At 45.5% G+C, this 13,783-nt stretch overlaps 1 protein-coding gene across 7 annotated transcripts in view; it reads right to left on the bottom strand.

The window, feature by feature from the left end:
• Nucleotides 1-13,783, bottom strand: part of KLHL29 (kelch like family member 29) — a 562,720-nt gene that overhangs the window by 20,056 nt on the left and 528,881 nt on the right. For all 7 annotated transcript variants that reach the window (XM_077311762.1, XM_077311771.1, XM_077311715.1 and 4 more), the window contains one exon: nucleotides 1,676-1,820. In XM_077311762.1, the coding sequence (XP_077167877.1) occupies nucleotides 1,676-1,820 (145 nt within the window). The remainder of the gene's footprint in view (nucleotides 1-1,675; nucleotides 1,821-13,783) is intronic.

The raw sequence follows: 13,783 nt of genomic DNA, 5'->3' as shown, positions 1-13,783 counted from the left end.
CATGGATCCTCACTAGGTCACATTGTAGGACCCATGTCCAGCTGCTCCTGAGAGTTGTACTGGTTTCTGGTTTGTTTCAGGATCAAGTTCAAGGTACTGGTTTTGACCTTTAAGGCTATATGTGGCTTGGGTCCTACCTACTTGCGGGACCTTAACTGCTTATGCCCCCCCCCCGGGTGTTCCGTTCTGCAGGTATGAACTTGCTGGCCATCCCGGGGCCCCGGGAGGTACGCCTGGCCTTGATCAGGGCCAGGGCTTTTTCAGTCCTAGCCCCTACGTGGTGGAATGCGCTCCCAGAATAGCTACGGAGCTCATTCCACCTGATGGAGCTCTTTGGGTTCCGCAGAGCATGCAAGACAGAGGTCTTCTGCTAGGCATTTGGTTGAGGCTAGGTGGAGAGCTCGGGGTTTAAGAATGGGTTGCCCCCCCAGGGTTTCCGGGCTAGGGTGTTAGACCCTGCCTGGGCACACAGGGTAAACTACTCCCCGGTATTATTATCATTGCTATTGTTATATTATGTGAAGTAGAGATGGCATGACTGTTTGAAGGCCAAAGCAGCAGTCTGCTGAAGAGGAGATTGTTTATAATACCGCCGGTTTTGTACTTGTATTTTAGTGTATTGTGTAGGGATCTTGTTGTTTTATGATGTTTTACTGATGTTTTATAACATGTATATTAATGATTTGTAAACCATCACAAACCAGCTATATTGGGAATGTTGGAATAAAAATGCAATTAATAAAAAATAAGTAAAATAAAAATATACCAGTAAACGCTTTTTAATATATATCAACTTTTTAAGAAACCCCTGAAACACTCTTTAGGCTTCAAGAAAACCCAGAAGTGGTGTGATTGTGCAGAATACGGTTGGGAAGCATAGCTGTATACACACCTACCTGAGTCCCTTCCGCTTCCCACCCCCTCCAAGGCTCATCATTGGCCCTTTTGCGGGAGGGGGGAGTTGACATGACCACATGTGGTCATATCAACAGATAAATGTTTAACAAATTTTAAAAATATATGAAAAATTAATTAACACCCACCCATTTAGGAAGCCTTTCCAGGCTGAGAATGCCTTTTAAAATAGTATAAAATGGTGTTCCCCATCCAGCCCGAAAATGGTTGGGACCACTGGATAACACACCAGCAGACCATAAGAACTGGGAGCTACACATGGCCACCAAAGCTTCCCATTAGCATTCATATTCTAGTTCAGCTTCTTTTGTGATGATTCACCTGTGGAGTGGTCAGTTTGGGGAAATAGGGCTTACCCAATTACAGAGCCATTTTTATAAGAAATATACAAATGAGATCATCTTCTGACATGACCACCTTCAACCATAATTCGGTAAAAGAAAAAGGGACACACTCAGTCCTGATGCCATTAAAGTTCACAATAACATATGATGAAGCAGGGACTTGGTGTCATATCTGAGACACGCTGATGTTTAGTGAGAGTCAGAGAAAGCATTCTGAGTGAATACTAGACAGATAATTAACCTGAGGTTTCTATTACTATGCCCTAGAGAACATTACAACCTTAAAACATACACTCTCAGAATGAGTAAAGAGGAATGCTCTGTTCCCACTGTGCTTCTCACTCTAATGGAATAATTGTCTCCAGCAGAGAAATATTGAGATGTTGGTAATGCAACGATAATTTATTTTGTCTCACCTGCAGAACTGCCTGGAGTGGTTCATGTTGGGGCCTGCTTTAATATTGCCTTTTTCGGGGTCATAGATGGTAGTTGCTCGTGCGTAGGCTCCTCCGAGGATAAAGATGAAACCGTTGAGGGTGATGGCGGGAGCATATTTGTTATCTGTCAATGGAAAGGAACACCGAGATCAGTTTCCCAAGCTTGTTGTTTATTTGTTTTGTATTTATATGTCCCCTTACTTATAGATAAGTCACGTTTCTTGAAACCTCCGAGTCTAGAGGGAGGAAAACAAGGAAGGTCTTTTTGCTGATGAGTTTGTTCTTCAGTTCCAAACTTCCCTTTTAAAAAGTTAACCGGCCTTCCCCTTTAACACACAGTGGCTCGGATCCAACCCTTTCCACACCTCCAGCTATGAATTATCATCTATGAGAACAAGGCAGGGCTTTGCAGCTGAAATGCACCTGTCAAATTATTTCCAGATACTGAATGGCAGCACATTTTAATAAAACATAGGTTTTTCCAAAGTAACAGACTGATACAGAATTCTTTATGCAGAGATGGTAAGTATTCCACAATGTTTTTTAGTGGTACCCCTCCCACACACATCTTCAGGCCACAGGTTATTGTGGTCCTAAGGCACCCTTTCTCAACTTTTTCACCACTGAGAAACCCCCCTGAAACATTCTTCAGGTTTCAAGAAACCCCAGAAGTGACATGACCGTGCAGAATATGGTTGGAAAGCATAGCTGTGGACACGCCCACCTGGGACCCCTCCCCTTCCCTTCCCCCCCTCCAGGTCCATCATTGGTCATTTGGGGAGGAGAGAGGGTGGGTCAATATGCCTATATATGATCATATCACCTGATAATGTTTAACATTATATATAAATAAAACTCCCACCCATTCAGGAAATCCTTCCAGGGCTGCCAAGAAACACTGGGTTTCATGAAACCCTGGTTGGCCTATTATGCACGGCTGCTGAAACGGCGGCATGGAGAACGCAGAGGAGGAAGAAGCGAAGCAAACTGCTTACGCACGGAACGGAACACAACGGCGGCAAAACCCAGAGTATCCGATTATGCACGTGGCTACTCTGGAGCTGCTTCTGGTTGCGCCCTGGTCCCGGGAAGCTCCACTTTATTCCGCATCTCGCTAACGCGACTTTTTCGGTGACTCTGCGCCTGGTTGCCGCCTGCGGTGTGCATAATTGGTGATTTTAGCCGCCGCCTTTTCACCCCCAATGTGGACCTTCCACTCCGTGCATAATGGGCCGTTGAGAAAGCCTGTCCTAAGGGGAGAGAAGGGAGGATCCAAAAGGGAACAATAAAGATGAAGATGCACACATAACTGGAATAAAAGAAGCCACAGTTTTTATTGTAAACAATCCCTGGAGCACTGATGCAACCTGGGGCAGGGATCAAACATCAGGCAACCCTCCCTGCTGACTGATGGCTCTGACTGTCCACCTAGCCTCACTGTTGGCTGAGCCTCCGTTGGATGGTACACATGGCTGCAAGCCATTGTGTGGCTCCCTTGCGGCCCGAGGATGAGAGCTGTGCAACAGTCCCTGAGTTGGGCGCATCATTGAACATCCTCACCTCCAAGCCCCCTTAAAGTGGTCCCCGGGCCACAGGTGGCAGGCATGCAGGCTCAGCCTCACCTCAAACTGGATCAGGCCCAGTGTAAAGACAGCTTACATAAAGCTGTGATGAGAGACCTCACGCAACTGAAACTTAAACAAAATGTAAACACAAATCGCCAAGATCCAGGAATGATTGGATGCGACAGCCAGAGCTGACTGAAGAGAGGACTAAGGAGGCTGAAGGGGGAGGGAGAGCCTGGAAGCTATGCAGGGCCTATTCTGCACACAATAGATATTGCACTTTCAATCCACGTTAGAAGTAGATTTTTCTGTTCCGCACAGGAAAATTCAGCTGCCAAAGCACATTGAAAGTGCATTATCCTATGTGTGCAGAATGGGCCAAGTTTCAGCCTGGAAACTCTGTGCCCTGCAGCCAACCTGAAGTGTCCTGATCGGGAGACCTGTGCCGCCACTGTGGCTGAACAATATGTCTCTCTATTGATGCCAAAGAACTGAGTGGAGGAAGGGGAATCGTCCCTTTTGCCTTCTCCCTGCAGCTGCAAAAAAGGCCCTGGGTAATTCCAAGGTCTGGAACCATAAAAACCCAACTGATGACAGATAGGACCTTCAAAGGTTGAATGTCCAGGGTCCACAGCTTCTTTCTTGAACATGCACCCACATTTCTGTAAAGAGCAAAGGAGAAGCCCAGTGTGGTGGGTCTATATTATTTCAGATTGTAAGTGGGAGGAGAAGGGTTTAAGCGCTGAATAATACCTACTCAAAAATTGTGTCATTTTCAGAATTACTCCAATCTAAGCCTATCTCAGTAAACGGTCAAAGACCGGAGTCACTCTGGATAAGTTTATGCTGTTCGCTTTGCATCTCACCATTAAGACATAGAGGGAAAAAATGAGATATGACTCTGTTAATAAATTGTAAAAACAGGGTTTTAGGTAACTGGATTAAGGCAACCACATTTGCAAACATGAAAGTTTGCTTTGTGCAAGGTAGTTCTAGCTAGTAACATTATTATTATCTGTTTACGAAAACACTGTTAACACACTGGCTCACAGATCTTTGGGGTCACATTTGCAGCCGTTAACGAGTTCATATGGATGAACTCTAGAAGACAAGCCTGTAGTAAACAATGGGCCTGCTAAGATTGTTGGGGGGGGGGGTGTAGGCTTGCCACCTCTGGATTGGAAAATACCTGGCGATTTTAGGGGTGGAGCCTGGGAAATGCAGGGTGAAGGGAGGGGAGGGACCTCAGAGGGGTATAATGCCTTGGAGTCTGGATTCCAAAGCAGCTATTTTCTCCAGGGGAACTGACTTGGGTCACCTGGAGATCAAATGTAATAGGAGGAGAGCTCCAGGTGCCATCTGGAGGATGTTTATCCAAAGGCAGATTTAGGGACAAAGGCCCTTGATGTTAAAATGGTTTCTTAGTCTGCAGGTATGCACTTATAACATATGCACTTATAACATCACAGCAATAAACTGACCAAAGGGGAGTTCTCAAACTGTTTCTTGTTGTTTCTTCAGTTAGTGTGGCATGCCTGCACAGTTATACACTGGAAACTGATTTTATCCTCACAGCTAGAAGAACAGTTGTTTTTTTATACCCTGTTTATCACTACCCAAAGGCGTCTCAAAGCGGCCGACAATCGCCTTCCCTTCCTCTCCCCACAGCAGACACCCTGTGAAGTCGTTGGGGCTGAGAGAACTCTGACAGGTCTGTGAGAACAGTTCTAACAGGACTGTGAGTAGCCCAAGGTCACCCAGTTGGCTGGATGTAGAGAAGCCGGGAATCCAACCCAGCTCGCCTGATTAGAAGCTGCCACTCTTAACCACCACAAGCTGGCTAGATGAGCAGCACACTTTTCTATGGAGCGTGTATTTTCATGTTCCGAGAACAACCCTGGATTCTGCAGCTTGTCGACAACAAATATATGTATCTTATACTGAATCAGACCATTGGACCATTAAGGTCAGTACTGTCTATTCCAGGCTTTCTCAGCCAGGGTTTTGTGAAGCCCTGGGGTTTCTTGGCAGCCCTGGAAGGGTTTTCTGAATGGGTGGGAGTTAATTATTTTTTTTTAATTGCCAAACATTTATCAAGTGATATTTATTAAAGAGCCTCTTGTGGCGCAGAGTGGTAAGGCAGCCGTCTGAAAGCTCTGCCTATGAGGCTGGGAGTTCAATCCCAGCAGCCGGCTCAAGGTTGACTCAGCCTTCCATCCTTCCGAGGTCGGTCAAATGAGTACCCAGCTTGCTGGGGGGTAAACGGTAATGACTGGGGAAGGCACTGGCAACCCACCCTGTATTGAGTCTGCCATGAAAACGCTAGAGGGCGTCACCCCAAGGGTCAGACATGGTGCTTGCACAGGGGATACCTTTACCTTTACCTATTTATTATTATTTGATTATTATCGAATAAAATGGGCTTGATAGCCCCCGATACAATAAAACAATAAAATCAACACGCTGCCCTCTAATATTAACAATAAAACAATATAACAGCAACAAGATGGCAGGCAAAAGTCATGTTGGCCTGCTCCTCCCCGCTCAAAATGGCCAATGATGGGCCTGGGAGGGGTGGGGAGGGGAGGAGCCCCAGGTGGGTGTGTACACAGTGATATTTCTCAACCATATTCTGCATGATTGTGCCACTTCTGGGGTTTCTCAAAGCCAGGAGACTGTTTTAGGAGTTTCTCAATGGTAAAAAAGTTGAGAAATGCTGGATGGAAGTGGCTCTCCATGGTCAGGTTGTGTGATAAATCTGTAGCTGAGCCCACTCTCAGCTAAAAGAAATCCAGGGAAAGCTGAATTCTGTGCTCAAATCAGAAGACTCAGCTTAACAATACTTAATTGGCATAAGCTGCTGCAACTGACTTAGAATATTTTGAAGGCTACATCAGGAAAGAGAAGATCCAGGTGCCACCACAGAGTTCAGAGCACTAGAACAAAACAAAAGCCATAGAGTGGGACACCGTAGGACAAAGAAGTCCCATCCTTGTTACTACTGGAATGCCAACCAAAGATCTCTCCCGTGTAGCAGACACCAGTTGCTCATGTTCAAACTGAACTTTGTAACCTCAAGACTCCTTAACCAAGCAACAGATTTTACACCAAAGCCCAGATTGTGCATAACACACAGAGGACACATGAACACATGAAGCTGCCATACTGAATCAGACCCTTGGCCTACCCAAATTGGCATTGTCTACTCAGATGGAAAGCAGTTCTACAGGGTGTTATGTACAGGCCTAGCTGTATCACCTCCTAACATAACTACTCATTGCCTATGCTGGGGATCGAACCTGGGACTTCCTCAGCAGATGCTCACAGCCCCTCCCAACTGAAGTACACTGGCTGACAAGAAGATATACAAAGGGGTGTTCTTCCTAGCATACCGTTTGGTATATTCTTCTCATCTCACACTAGGTATACATGAGAGCACAAGGTGTATCAATTTTAATAACAACCCTTAGGCCAGAGGTAATCAAACTGCGGCCCTCCAGATGTCCATGGACTACAATTCCCATGAGCCCCCGCCAGCATTCGCTGGCAGGGGCTCATGGGAATTGTAGTCCATGGACATCTGGAGGGCCGCAGTTTGACTACCCCTGCCTTAGGCTTTTAAGACAGTCAATATGGGTCTTTCCTTTTTTAACAGTATGACTGTAAGCACAGTTATATCCCTCTGAGTTTACAATAAGTCTTCACTCTGCTGAGGAAAGAAGTCAGAACTGCCAAGTCTTTTTATTGTATTTTATCTTCTTCTATGATTGTGAGCCTGTAAGTATTCAGAGCGTCGGATAGATCCCCTATTCCCAGTAATTATACAAGAGGTCCTGGGAAAGGCTGCTTAAGGCCTTTCAAGTACTGAGTTGCAATCTCCAAGTGACCTGGGCAGCTCCACCTTGTACATGAGAGAGGGAGAGGATAAGGATGAAGATCTCCCCCAACTTCCTGAAAGCCAAAGCACCAAGCAAGTATCAGGGTGTTAAACAAAAACTCTTCTGAGGAACAGCAGTAGTCTGCTAGATAATCTACTTACACGACATGAAAACCGAAAAAAAGCACAAGCATTTCTATGAGAAAATACCGTTTCATCTGAGGGGTTCTTTAGAAGGATAGGAGTGGATTCACTTGAAAGCTAAAAAAAGCCATCCGCTGGCATTCTCTCAACTGTACCATTACTGTAATTTGACAGCCTTTCCTGCGCACCCTTCCTCCTTTTATTGCCTGCAAAATCCAAAACTGTGCACGCCTGTTATTGACACATAAAGCTCTCTCATATACAAACACTCCATGTATGCTGATCGCATTTTCACAGGCCCTTTTGAGCTAACGTGACTTTGTGGAAGGCACATTAATCTAACAAAAGAGATCTTGAAACTTCACCTCAGAAGCCCACAGGGATATTCTTCTGGGCTTCCTCAAGGCAGAAACAATAACTCCTCAGGAGGCTAATTCCCTGCCTTCATATTCTTTTGTTGCATCAAAGAAAGAACATCTCCCTTTGGTGTTTTAATAGCAGAATTTTGCTTTTATTTCTTACAAGCAGTTAGCGCGGTCTCTCAGATGCCTTTGTACAGGCCTGGCTTTAAGCAGGCTTGGGCGCCCTAAAACGCCTTCCAATATTCAGCTTGTCTGCTTTATTTCATAAAGAGGGGAAGGGAATGAGATTTTACTCGCTGGTCGCAGGAAGGAAGAATATTGTATCAAGTGACCTCAGGTCAGGACTTCTAAATTACAGAAACCTGAAGGGAGGGAGGGACACAGACAACGCTCAACACATTTTGTTTTTTGCTTCCTTACGGGGCTGTGAGCCTCAGGTGACACAGATGGGAAAGTACTCATTATGATTATAAATTTATTTGATTGCTTTTCAGAAATTTTAACACCAAAATTGCTTTGCAAATAGCTTTCTTTCCCTTGAGCGGGGGGGACCACACGCATAGTTAAGGTTTTCTCCTTACCCCCACAATAAGAAACTGATTTCTGTTACCTATTTCTCGAATGGAAACATGTTATAGAAGAAGAAGAAGAGTTGGTTCTTATATGCAGCTTTTCTCTACCCAAAAGAGTCTCAATGCGGCTCACATTCGCCTTCCCTTTCCTCTCCTCACAACAGACACCCTGTGAAGGAGGTAAGGCTGAGAGATTACTGAAGAAGAGTTGGTTTTTATATGCTGCTTTTCTCTACCCGAAGGAGTCTCAAAGCGGCTTACACTTGCCTTCCCTTCCCTCTCCCCACAACAGACACCCTGTGAAGTGGGTGAGGCTGAGAGAGCCCTGATATCACTGCTCGGTCAGAATAGCTTTATCAGTGCTGTGGGGAGCCCAAGGTCACCCAGCTGGCTGCATGTGGGGGAGCAGGGAATCAAACCTGGCTTGCCAACACTGTGTTCGGAAACGCCTGGAAATCTTAAGATTGGAGCATTGGGAATGGAGGGGTTTGGGAAGGAGAGGAGTCTCAACAGGGAATAATCACAAAGAGTTCATCCTCCAAAGCAGCCACTTTTTTGAAGGCCCCTTTTCTGAGCCCTGTTTTCTGAAGATCTCCAAACCGCACATGGAAACTGGCAGCCCTAAAAAGTTAGCTGCCTTATTACAGTACATTAATTTTTATGATGTCACAATTTTTATGATGTTGGCTGTCATGGCTGTAGCAGACCAACATGGCTACCCTGTCCAGATTTCAGCAATGGGTGAAAGTAGATTAAAAAAGGAAACTAAAGACAACAGCTTTTTGCAGCCTGAAAATGTTTCAAAGTGGCTTACAATCGCCTACCCTTCTTCTCCCCACAACAGATGCCTCATGAGGGAGGAGAGACTGAGAGAGCTCTAAAAGAATTGTCACTAGTCCACGTGGAGTAGAGAAGCAAACTCTGTTTTCCAGGGTCGAGTCTGCATGTGGTTTTCTATCCTCTCCCAGATTGAATAAATCCCTCCCCTCTGCGTTGAAATTGATTTCCATTTTGATTTTGGGTGCTTTAAATTTTCCCTCTGCAGCATGCAGGATTGATCTGCGGTGACCCTACCTTTCCCCCACAATATCCAGGAGCAGATATAAATTTCTATAATTGATCAAGCCACTTTGAGGGCTCCCAGTATTAAAGTGTAGATCTGCATTTTGCCGGATTAACGTCCTCCCCTCTGAGGTAGAGAAGCACTCTGTCCCTGATTGGCTGGGTGTCAGTTCAAAGACCTCCTGGTTCCTGGATGCAAGCCTTTCCTCTTAAGTTTTATTTTTGCCCTCATTTTGGAATCTGTTTTAAAGTGACTACTCTCCAGAAGCCCACACAGAGATTTGCCTCGTTCTGTGAGGTTGCTGCTGGCCTGGCTCAGGAAAGGAAAGAAAGAGACGAGCAGCCCCAGGCTGCACTTGGCTTCTCCACTGGCAGTCAAAAGAGAAGAAATAAATTTAATAAAATTAATGCCAGCTGGATTTCACCTGCCCCCCTCCCCCCCTCTGATCTTCCCCAATCAAGTGCAGAACACTTTCTGTTTCAATTCAGGGGAAAGCAAGGAGGAAGACCCAGGTTCAAAGCGATCTGAATTCAGCAGGATCGACAATGGAAAAAATAAAGTAAGTGCAGAACCAGCCCAGGCTATAGGCTGCCACTCTTACCCACTATACCAAGCTGGCTCTAAACGGTGATGGGCCATTATTATGATGACCATCCAAAAATTAATAAATGCTAAACAGACGCATGAGTAGAGTCTTGTGATGTGAACAACTGTTCACTAATAAAAAGTCTAAACAAAAGTAGAAGCAATGAAGGGAAATTACATCTACTGTCAAAAGAAAACGCCTGAAAATCTGCCCATGTACTTAAGGCAGAGCTGAATCCCAAGACCGACATACAGAAATAGGGATAAGAGAACACCAGCTGTCTAGCATGTGACTGTGGATTCCTAGCAGTGTTGAGAGAGGGCTGAACAGCCAACAGGGTCAATTAGTAACTACTTCTAGGATTTCAGGCATCTGGCAAGAGCTCTCGTTGCTCCTTGAAGCCAGTACTCTATAGGATAGCCTCTGACAAAATGCCCAGCATCAGGCAGAAAATTACAGAGAGGACAGTACAAGCGTGGTGGTGGTGGTGAGGAAAAAAGCCTGCATCCGGGGGGGTAATGAGAAGTACAAGGGAGAAACAACCAACCAACCAGCAGCGTAAGACAGTGTAGGAACCAGCTCTGATTAGCTCATATCCAGTTCCACCTTCTTCTTAAACAGCACAGCCTGATTTCAGGAAATAAAAAGTTATTAGGAGAAGGCCTTCATTATAAAGCTGAGTAAACAAAGGTTTATTAGGAAACTGAACAGATCAGTTATAAGCCAGTACGATGGGGCATGATCCACCTCCCCAAAATTGACTGTTTTTTTCCAACATGTTTTCAAGGTTTTTATCGATGTTTTTGATTGCATTTTGTATCGTGACTACTTTAAAGGTTCCAGGGCTTTAAGTCAGATTGGGACGAGCGGGATAGATTTTAACCACTGCTGTTTATCTTCCTTGTTTTATCAGTTTTGTTAGTAGTTTAATTAACCATTGCTATCTATCTTATTCCACTTGCCTTCGGAGCATTTAAAAAAAAAATGAAGAGATCTCATTGTAAATAAATAAATAAACACAGGCAGCAGATTGCTATCCAATCCACTCAAGGTGCATATTTGTTTAGAAAGAGGACCCTACCGTATCCTATAATAATAGATTATTGTAAGGACGATTGCCAGGGAGAAGGAAAGGCTAAGTAGGATATAACTATGGTAATTATCGCTTATGCGTAATTCCAGTGAGAATGAAAACTGAGGACTTATTTAGAAAAATTGCATGAAATGTGTAGATAGGAACTGAGGACAGATTCTAATCTGTTAGGTCTATGGAAATCTTCTAAGGCAGGGATAGTTCACTGTTTGCTGAGCTGTGGACTAATCACAGAACTACTACAATGAAGAGTCTGGTCACTGTTTGGCAAACTTAATCCCCCCCCCCCCCCCGATAATGCCATCAAGAGAACAGTAACAACATGCTTTCTACTTACAGAAAAGGAACAAGTGGGGTTCTGCAAGAAACTTGTAGGCTGGTTTCCCAATTTTGCCCACCTTTGCTTACTTCTGCCACCTCTTTTTTACTCTCTCTTCCTCTCTGCCCCAATCACTGTTTTTTCTGCTTTTCCAACTCATCGCTCTCTTTCTCCTTCCCCCCACCATCACTCTTTCTTTCTGCCCCATCAATGTTCTAGCCTCCCATCTGCTCCGTCCAAAAGCAGCAGTGGCAGCTCTCGAGGGCCTATTCTGCACACAATAGATAATGCACTTTCAACCCACTTTAGAAGTAGGTTTTCCTCTTCCACACAGGAAAATCCAGCTGACAAAGCACATTGAAAGGGCATTATCCTATGTGTGCGGAATGGGCCCAGGAGTCACAATGGATTTCCCGGCTACAGTGACCAGTTCCACTTAGGACTGGCAGTACCAAGCTGGGAAATTCATAGTGATTTGGGGGTGAAGCCTTGGGGCAGTGAGGCTTGGAAAGGGAAGCAACCTCTGAAGGGTATAACGCCACAGATTCTACCCTCCAGAGCAGCCATTTTCTCTAGGGGAACTGATCTCTGTCATCTGGAGACCAGTTGTAATTCCAGGTGAGCTCCAGCCTTCACTTGGACCATGACAATGGTAGTTCTTGAGGAGGAAATGGCTAGTTTGGAGGGTATTGTACCTGTCTGATTCGGCCTCCACCTCAAACCCCACCTCCTCAGGCTTCACCCCTCAAACATCCAAAAATTCCCCAACCTTGAGTTGGCAACCCTGTCTCCTTCCCACCCAACATGTGCATGGGAGCACAGGACTGTGCCCTCAGGATGGTTCTCACTGTGGTCCTGTTGATGGAGAGTGCACCAGCAAGGTAATGGTAGCTCTAACACCAAGGGACACTCAGGAGCTGGATCTAGGGGACGGGATACGACTCCCATGCAAAAGGCAGAAGCAGCAAAGAGGAAATAGGTGAATTTCTTGGGCAAGCAACCAAGGGCTGGATTGCCCATCAGCAAAAGCCTCATCAGCCACTACCAAGGCGATTGTGGATGATGTGGGGAAGGCGCTTGCATGTTTAATGTGGGTTTTAGTAGCTAAGCCAGGGATTCCCAACTAAGGGTCTGTTGGCCCTAGGGCATCTGCAGGAGTTCTGAGCTAAGGACAGGAAAGCCTGAGACTGATTCAGAAGCATTTAAAGAGATCTCAGTCTCTTTAAATACTTTGACTCTAGCTATCTGCCAGTTCCAAAAAATCCTAAATATTATTGGGATTTTTCAGGCTTGGCCATTTTGATGGCCAAAAAAATGGGGGGAGGGGAAGAGAAGGAGGAGAAGGCATTCCAGCTGAATAAATACCTGAAAAATACCGATAAGGTATTTTCCGTTTTTTTTTTAAAGCTTGGATTAGCCGAATACACAGCCCTACCTAACAGCCAACTACCCTTCATCTAGCCCTTGTCTTCAGCTTTCTGTCTCCTTCCCCTGCAGCTTCTGTCTAGAAAACCGCTGTCTTTCACCACAGTGAGGACCAAAATAGCTTACATGATTCTCTTCTGCTTAACTGCACATCAACCCTGTGAGTCAGGTTAGGTTGAAAATCTAGCCTGGTCCAAAATCACTCAGTCAGCATGGGCCTGAACACAGTTCTGCTTCCCAACCATATTCTGCCAGATCACGCCACTTCTGGGGTTTCTCAAAGACTGAAGAATGTTTCAGGGGGTTTCTCGATGCTAAAGAAGTTGAGAAAGGCTGCCCTAGAAGAAAAGGTGCTATCTAATGTAGCCTGATCTCAGAAGCTAAGCAAGGTTGCTGTTTGAATGGGAAACCAGCAAGGAAGACTGAGCAGATGGAGGCAGATCATATCTGTTTCTCATTTGACTTGAAAGCCCTTTGCTGGATCCACCATAAATATGTTGTGACTTGATGGCCTATGTAGCTTGGTCCCTGATATCTCCATTAGCAAGGCTATCGTATAGCAAGGATGGGACAGACACTGCCAGCAAACCGGAACAGGCCAGATAGTGAAGACCATAGAAATTGGGGGATTCATAAGGTGTTATGGACACAGTGCCAGCAACCAGAGATTAAAAAGTTGAGTAAGGCTGATCTAACCACTCCACCACTCTGGCTTTCAAAGGGTGGCTGTTGTTGAATAGTAGCAGGCAGCCAGGCCTAGGTAAGTCATGCAAGTCAGGGGGTATCAAGTCACCCAGAGGGTGCTGTCAAGCCAAGGGCAGTCAAACTCCAGGTGGGACCGGGAGATCCCCCAGAATTACAACTGAACGCCAGACAACAGAGACATGTCCCCCTGGAAAAAATGACTGCTTTGGAGATTCTATGGCAGGGGTAGTCAAACTGTGGCCCTCCAGATGTCCATGGACTACCTGCTCTATGGATTTGCATCCTGCATCCTGCTCTCTTCAGACTCCGCCACAAAGCTCTCTAGGAATGTCCCTAGCTGAAGCTGGCAAACCTTGTCAGGCCTGGCCCAGGAAAC

This window comes from Paroedura picta, chromosome 1 (genome assembly GCF_049243985.1).
Source record: "Paroedura picta isolate Pp20150507F chromosome 1, Ppicta_v3.0, whole genome shotgun sequence".
NCBI lineage: Eukaryota > Metazoa > Chordata > Lepidosauria > Squamata > Gekkonidae > Paroedura > Paroedura picta.
Note: the sequence above shows the minus strand (reverse complement) of the source record. Positions and strands in the feature narration are given on the sequence as shown.